The 6942-nt window shown below is 41.5% G+C and overlaps 5 protein-coding genes across 5 annotated transcripts; 2 read left to right on the top strand and 3 right to left on the bottom strand.

Annotated features, from left to right (window-relative positions):
- Window positions 1-899, bottom strand: DI09_180p50 (uncharacterized protein; the record flags this gene model as incomplete). The annotated part of the gene is made up of 1 exon (XM_013383352.1): window positions 1-899. A coding segment is annotated over one exon (899 nt), but the record flags the coding sequence as incomplete, so codon positions are not given.
- A 274-nt stretch (window positions 900-1173) lies between these two features.
- DI09_180p40 (uncharacterized protein) lies at window positions 1174-2920 on the bottom strand (the record flags this gene model as incomplete). Its single annotated transcript, XM_013383351.1, has 4 exons — window positions 1174-2023; window positions 2128-2296; window positions 2415-2809; window positions 2862-2920. The coding sequence occupies 4 exons, from the start codon at window positions 2918-2920 to the stop codon at window positions 1174-1176; spliced, it is 1473 nt and encodes a 490-aa protein (XP_013238805.1).
- A 113-nt stretch (window positions 2921-3033) lies between these two features.
- Window positions 3034-5151, bottom strand: DI09_180p30 (uncharacterized protein; the record flags this gene model as incomplete). Its single annotated transcript, XM_013383350.1, has 1 exon — window positions 3034-5151. One exon carries the CDS (start codon window positions 5149-5151, stop codon window positions 3034-3036), a length of 2118 nt encoding a protein of 705 aa, XP_013238804.1.
- A 26-nt stretch (window positions 5152-5177) lies between these two features.
- DI09_180p20 (tRNA-dihydrouridine synthase A) lies at window positions 5178-6151 on the top strand (the record flags this gene model as incomplete). Its single annotated transcript, XM_013383349.1, has 4 exons — window positions 5178-5291; window positions 5348-5538; window positions 5564-6037; window positions 6067-6151. 4 exons carry the CDS (start codon window positions 5178-5180, stop codon window positions 6149-6151), a joined length of 864 nt encoding a protein of 287 aa, XP_013238803.1.
- A 274-nt stretch (window positions 6152-6425) lies between these two features.
- On the top strand, window positions 6426-6942 carry DI09_180p10 (uncharacterized protein; the record flags this gene model as incomplete). The annotated part of the gene is made up of 1 exon (XM_013383348.1): window positions 6426-6942. A coding segment is annotated over one exon (517 nt), but the record flags the coding sequence as incomplete, so codon positions are not given.

Genomic DNA, 6942 nt, shown 5'->3' with positions numbered 1-6942 from the left:
GGTATTGAGGGGAGAACTGGACTAGATCCATGAAACGGATGTGCGGGAAGATTTGATACGTGAGGCAGAGATGCGACAAAAGAGATCCCATCGGCATACTCTTCCGATTGGTAAAACTCTAATTCACATGCGGAAGGTTCTGCAAACTCGTTTGAAATCTTATCGACCAGCGATTGAGAATCAAACGACGACATCACCCCATGTGCGTGATGAACGATTTCGCCGTGAAATCCGGGAGAGAATAGCTCGATTGTGTTTGATAAATTCAAGCTATTTTCACCACAAACGCCGCCTTGGTCGTCCTCTTTTTCATCCTCCTCCGAAGATGGGAATGAAATAGAGCGAGTAGCCCTTGGAGTCTTTCCTGTAGGCAAAAGCAGCGGGATTTCCACCACACCGTTTGGCCTTGCATTTGCATCCGGTTGGGATATGAAGCTTTTTTGCTTTTGGGGCGAGGAGCTAATTATTGTATCAAAATTGGTGATTTTTGCGGAAGATTCCTTTTTACTTGGGAAGGCACCCAAATCAACAAAGGGATTGGGGCTTGACATATCTTGCACGGTGTTTCGTGCATTGGTATTGATATCCATTCCCTGAATAAGCCTGCTTAACAGGCGTGGAGATCTCCTTAGCGCTGCGGTATCTGTCTTTGGGGATGTGGGAAGGATTCTGGTCGGAGTGTTTAGTAATGATTTTGTTGGACTTGCCAATGATCTAACTGCAGGGGATTTTAACAGTGAAGAGGAGGAGGCCTGGTTTTTTAATGGGACCCTTCCGGGACTTAGCATAGAACAAGAAGATTCGCTCAACTTCATGTTGCCTATATTATCAACGATGGCGGCATTCTGATTAGCCGAAAAGGACTCGAGCTTATGGGAAGAGGTGTTTTCAGAATGCATTATAAAATTGGCGGTATAAAATTTTTTGTCTTTTACATTTATAAAATTAAGAGGGATTTGAATTAAATTTGTTAATTACAACAACAAGGTTTGAACGGCACGCACCGCTCGATCAAGTTCAATTCTGGCGCGGTGTACAGAAAACGCAGAATAAATTGCACCTCCCACGCATGATTACAACAATCTGACCGGAAATGTCCTAAAGTATGAAAATTCGGGCAAAAACGGCTCGATTTCCTGTTGATACAGTGAGGCAAGATCACATCTTGCCGATCTATGCTGCTGCTTTACCAACAACGTAAAATGCTTCAAGGCATCGACAGCGATTGCATATAGATCGTTTTGCATGTGAGCTCTTGAAAGTGATATGATTGTGGTTCTTAAAAAAATAAGAACAGATTTGGTAATTTCCTATAACGTGATGCAAAAAAGCTACCTTTTGCGTAAACTCGGTTGGTTGGCCCAAAGATTGTGTCGGAAGGGCCACGTGTTCGGTTATTTTATGCGAACCGAAAAACTCAAAAGGCCGAAGAGTTGAAAGGTGGTCAACATGCCGAAGCGATTTAAGACCATCGATGGAAAACGTATTTCCAATCGAGTAAATTAGCCAAAATGCCTCGGAGCTCCAAAAAAGAGGGGGAAACACCAAAATAACTCGCGTCCATAATAAAAGAAGCGGCTTGGTAAGTAAAAAGTGGTTAAAAAGATTGATTGGTTTGCTTTTAAGAATGGAGGGATCTGTGGATCGGCAAATGGAGCGGATAACACAGCAGGACAGCATATTGGCAATCGAAATTATGGGCGAAGAATCGCTTTTTACATGCAAAAGCATGGTGATGGTATAGTTTCTTGTGTGCAGCCCAAGAGAGAGAGACATGATGTCAAAAAGGAAAAGGGCGCCCTCTATGTTTAATGTTGTTGCATTTTGGTGACACAAAAGGCCTCTTTTGAAAAACAGTTCCGTACATATGAAGCTCAAAAGACCCACATTTTGGCGACTTAATTGAAAAACGAGAGATGCCCATTTGCGACAAATTAAATTCCACTCCGATTTCGGGATTGCATTGGATGGGGAGGGGAAATAGACGCCAAAGGCTTTCGCACACACCAAAAAGCTTCCTTCCCTTAATGGACAACATGGCATGGATGAAAACAAACTTACAGCCACAAAAAAATCAGCCAACGGAAAATCAATCGAGAGGCTACTACTGAGATGGCCAAAATTTACCTTGATACAGAGGACTGTAGGCTATCAAACATTTTTGCCGTGGTTTCTGTAACGCTATTTGGAAGCGACGACACCAAGTTGCCGAAAGAATCCAAAATGATGGCCAAAAACTTTATCTGAAACGCATCGAAAGCTTTGACACCAGCGGTATCCGGGGAGTGGCCTAACTCTGCTCGAAAGTCATAATACAGATTCAAGCAGTCTCTAAAAAGATCCGATACCACAATCGGATCGACAGCGGATCGAATGGCATAAAATACTTCTAAGGAATAAGTGCTCAAATTAACCTTTTATCAGAGCGGTCTTTTCATCGCAATCTGGTTTTAGTTCTTTGCCTGCGGAATTTTTTTTTATCGTTGAGCGCTCAAGGTGGGGCTCTTGTGTAAAAGACGGGGAATTCTGTATTTCAGGCAAATTGAGCAAGTCTCTTTCAAACTGTGTGTCAAAATCATCCTCATCGTCGTGGCCAGCGAAATTTGCTGGTTGGTCTCGATTTTGTTTGGAAACAAGGTTGATGCTGGATATTTGCCGTGCTCTAAATAAGATGCATTTGGCAAAATCCTTGCATATAAGATGTGCATCTTTAATTTCAAGCATTGAGACCACCCATAGCTTCAATGCCTCAACAAGCCCCAGCACGGATTCATTTGTTCCTAAACTAGGCTCAAATCTCAAATAAAGGCTAGTAAATCGATAACAATAAGCTCTATGGAACGAGCTTCCAATCAACGAACCACTGTTTGTACACTTTGTAAACCATATAGAGTTGATGCCAACGGCCTTGACAAGACATCTAGCTTCCTACGATTGATTAATGGTAGCATTTTAACACCTGAAATGATGAAAAGGAAAGAAGCCGCACAAAACTTGACGCCAATGCCGACAGAAAAGATATTTCTTCGGAATTTAAAGGGCCTTCACCGAGTCTGTTCGTGACAAAGTTGCTGATCGAGGCGCAAGCTTTCTAAAATAAATGCAAAAAAAAGAAACCGATATGGAGGACCGAGACTCGCAGAATAGTTTCATGGCTATCGCAACAAATGGCGCCTGTTTGGAGAGGTCAAAAGGTAGTTCCATGGGCTCCCAACAAACATAGTCTGGGAAAAAGGAAAGAACACGGGTAAAAAGGGTACCCACGCCCTTGATTGCCATTAGATAGCTTTTTTTGTCACACTTGAACAAAAGCTCTATAACGCCCATGAAAACGTCTAAATTCGACAAAACAAGGCTTAGCGTTGGAAACTCCCACCTGCAGAGAGCATCAAAAAATACGTAAAAGAAGCGACAATATTTTGACCTTAGCAGAGTTTGCTCGGCACATTTTTCGCTTGGCTTGAAAAAAGCATGAGTGATCTGCTCTTTTGAAGAAACAAGTGGCATCGCTTTAAGTTGCTCATAAAAGTATACCAACTGTTCTAAGGCTGTATTTATGAATAAGCTTCGTCTACTAGCATTTTGGCAATCAAAAAACTGCTTTATACACCCAGCATCAAGTGAGGATGATTGAGAAAGGTCCGCTAAAACCTGAAAGCAAAATTCGGTTTTGCAAGGCAAAAAAAGCCTGCAGAACGAATGATGAATGGAATATACAATTGAATCGGACAGTCCGTTTCCATCCTTTTGCGAAAAAATGCACTTCCTCCCAAGAAGGTTAATTACATTCAGCCAAAAGACAGCCTTTTTTTCAGATAAATCTGTATCAAGGCCTGTGAACTTTGACCGGGGAAGCAGTAGAAGCATTTTCGTAATCAGAGAGTGGGGTTGAGCTGCCAAGTCAATATTAGAAAAGTGAATTCGTAAAAGAGAAAGAAATTGCGAATCCTCCATTTCAAATTCTAGGCAGTTCGTTTCTCTTTTTCTTATCCTATGTGCATGGATTTCAAAAAACCAAAAAAACAAATCATTTGGAAAGGCCCCAACTATGGAGATCAATTTGAGCGAATTTGCAAGCAAAAGTTGCCAACACAACGAAAATTTGGACCCATTGTTGCCGTCAAGTTTTGCAAAGAGAGCATACAAATGCTGCAGGAAATAAGAGCCTCCACCGTCAGTCCAATATGAATGCTGCTGTTTTGAAATGGCGAGCGACCATGAGATAGATACATATATAAACGGATTCCAAATGACATCCTCCAAGGTGTATTTGATCGCAATTTCGTCGTTGAGCAAAACGGCCTGTTTAAACCGATTTTCCCAGATCGAGGATGACAACAGCGTGTTCATGAACATCTTTGGTGCGATTGATAGCCACAGATAGATGCACTCTAGTGGCGAGGAAATCCCTATTTCCTGGAAATCAATCTCCTTGGCTAGGTAATTTGATGGTCTCCACATATCTGTTTTCAGCGAACGCTCCAGCCAAATTTGAAGAAGCTCTTGGAAATCCAAGTTTAACAAAAGAACAATGCCTATCGACAGGCCCCAAAAAATTTTGTCAAGCGACTTGAAAATGGACACGTAAGAGTGGTGCAGATAATTGCCTGTCCATTTCTGGTTGCCTTTCAACCATATGGGGGAAAGCCGAAGTAACAAGGTTTTGAAAAATTTGAACGCAAAAGATTCTATGCAACTGAGCTGCAGAACATCTGCCAAAAAAAAAAGAGTCGATCCAAGCTTTGCAAACAAAAGCAGCATTTCAAGCACCAAGGCTGGAGCATTTACCACACTCGAGCTTTCTATGAGAGCCACAAAGCTGTCAATTTGATAAATTAGCAATGTAGCAATGTCAGTTGCCATTGAGATATTTGAGGAGGCATTAGAAAGGTCTTTTAGCGCGTTCAATATGCCCCAGACACAAAGAAGAACCGAGCGCTTGGAGGAACCTTTACTCAGCCGAAAATTGGCAACTTTTTCGCTTGAATAGAATCTAGAAAGGCCCAAATCTGCTTTGCTCGACCTGRATTCTCCAGCGAGAAAAATTGCCTTGATAGACACTTTCAAAGAAAATATTTCATCTTTTATGAGCTCAAATTCGCCGTGCGAAATGACGGAACTCAAGYTCGCAGAAGGTTGGAAGCCCAACATTCATGAATAATTAATTTTTTATTAAAATGAACAGAATTCTTGCTGCTCCAATGGTTGCCGTTTCCACTGCAAATGCACGAAGACTAGTGCGACTCGTTCATGAAATGCCGGTTTTGTATACCGAAATGCTCGTGGACAAAGTAAAATTTTGGGTCTTTTTTTGATTGCCTTAGATGCTTGTACCGAAAATCTGGAGTCCTTTTTAGGGAAATGGGATGCTAAAACAGTTGTCCAGATTGCCTCCAACTCTGCACCCGACTTTCTTGACGCCTGTAAGCGTCTTTACAATGATTTTGGATATGCCTCTTTTAATTTAAACTGCGGATGTCCAAGCACCAAGATTGCGTGCTCTGCATCTTCCGGAGCTGCATTGATGCTCAATCCAGAGTAAGCTCGTATGGCATGTATTTAGATTGGTATCTAAGATCATCATGAATGCCGCAGACTCTCTTCCAATGTGCTCTTTTTCGCTAAAATGTCGCACAGGCATTGATTACAACGATTCGTTTGAATTTTTCAAGGCGTTTATTGCAAAAATTGGGCCATCAGACAAAATTTCCATAGATGTGCATGCAAGGAAGGCGTGGCTTCAAGGACTTTCTCCAAAACAGAATAGAACGATTCCTCCCATAAATTATGACTTTGTATATAAAATTGCGAGCGTCTTTCCTTGCACCTCATTTTCGATCAATGGCGATATTAAGTGTGTCTCTGAAATCGAACACCATCTTCAAAGCTTTTCTGGGAATATCATGATTGGCAGATCTTTGTATGATAATCCAATGATTCTATATGCTCTTTCTCTAAGCTTGGACAAAACACCTGACCAACTCAAGTATCAACTGATCAATGAGAAAAGAGTGGCGGTTGTGAAAGAATATTGTCGGTATGTTGAGCAGAGTATGGAACTTTTAGACGGAAACACCTCGGTACCAAACCGCTTGAAAAATTCCAATTTATTGGCTCCATTGATGGGCATATACTCTGGCACCCCAGTTAGCTCCTATTTTAAACATCAATTGAATACGCTATTACATCCCAATAATGTCAATTTTTCTTTTTCATTGGGAGTTCACAGGAACAATAATTTATCTGACTTGGGCCTTTCCCAGAAGCTTGATTTGATACTAAGCAAGACGCAAAAAGAGTTAAAAAGCCTCTGTTTCAGGCCCGCACTCAGCTGATGCTGATGTTTTGTGAATTTGAAAATTGTGGTTAGGGTTACACGCAACATTAGAAATGGAATTTCTCCGAGTTGAGTTTTTTAAATTTCGATGAGTTACAATCCTCTCGGTGCCCAGGAAGATTTGGATTGCGCCCCAGAAAAGACTGCAGACAAGATGCAAAATTTTAATGTGCCTGAGATACCTGCCTACTCTGAGCCACCACCTCTAATCATTAAGAAATTCTCCAAAAGGCTTTTATTAATGTCTGCATTATTGGGATGCTTTATGGGAATCTTTATCCTTCCGTTTTTCAAGGGTGCATCCAAAAATAACGACCACCCCTTTTCGTTCCTACTGTCCGATGACATGTACAGTGGCTTGTTTGACAAGCTACCTACTCCAATATCTAAAGCCATGTTATATTGGTTAACAGATAGCCAATATACCGCTAAAGAACAGGATGTACCGCTTAGCTCGACTCCGGGGGGAATTGCAAAGCACTTTGACTTCAAGGCAAAACATCCGGTCTTTATTATTCCTGGCATGACTTCCACCGGTCTTGAGCTGTGGGAATCAGATGAAAAAGAACATTTCGAATCCTATTTTAGAGATAGGCTATCTGTTA

The sequence above is a fragment of the Mitosporidium daphniae genome, assembly GCF_000760515.2.
Source record: "Mitosporidium daphniae strain UGP3 chromosome Unknown contig-180, whole genome shotgun sequence".
Taxonomy (NCBI): Eukaryota; Fungi; Microsporidia; genus Mitosporidium; species Mitosporidium daphniae.
This window is presented reverse-complemented; position numbering and strand designations above follow the sequence as displayed.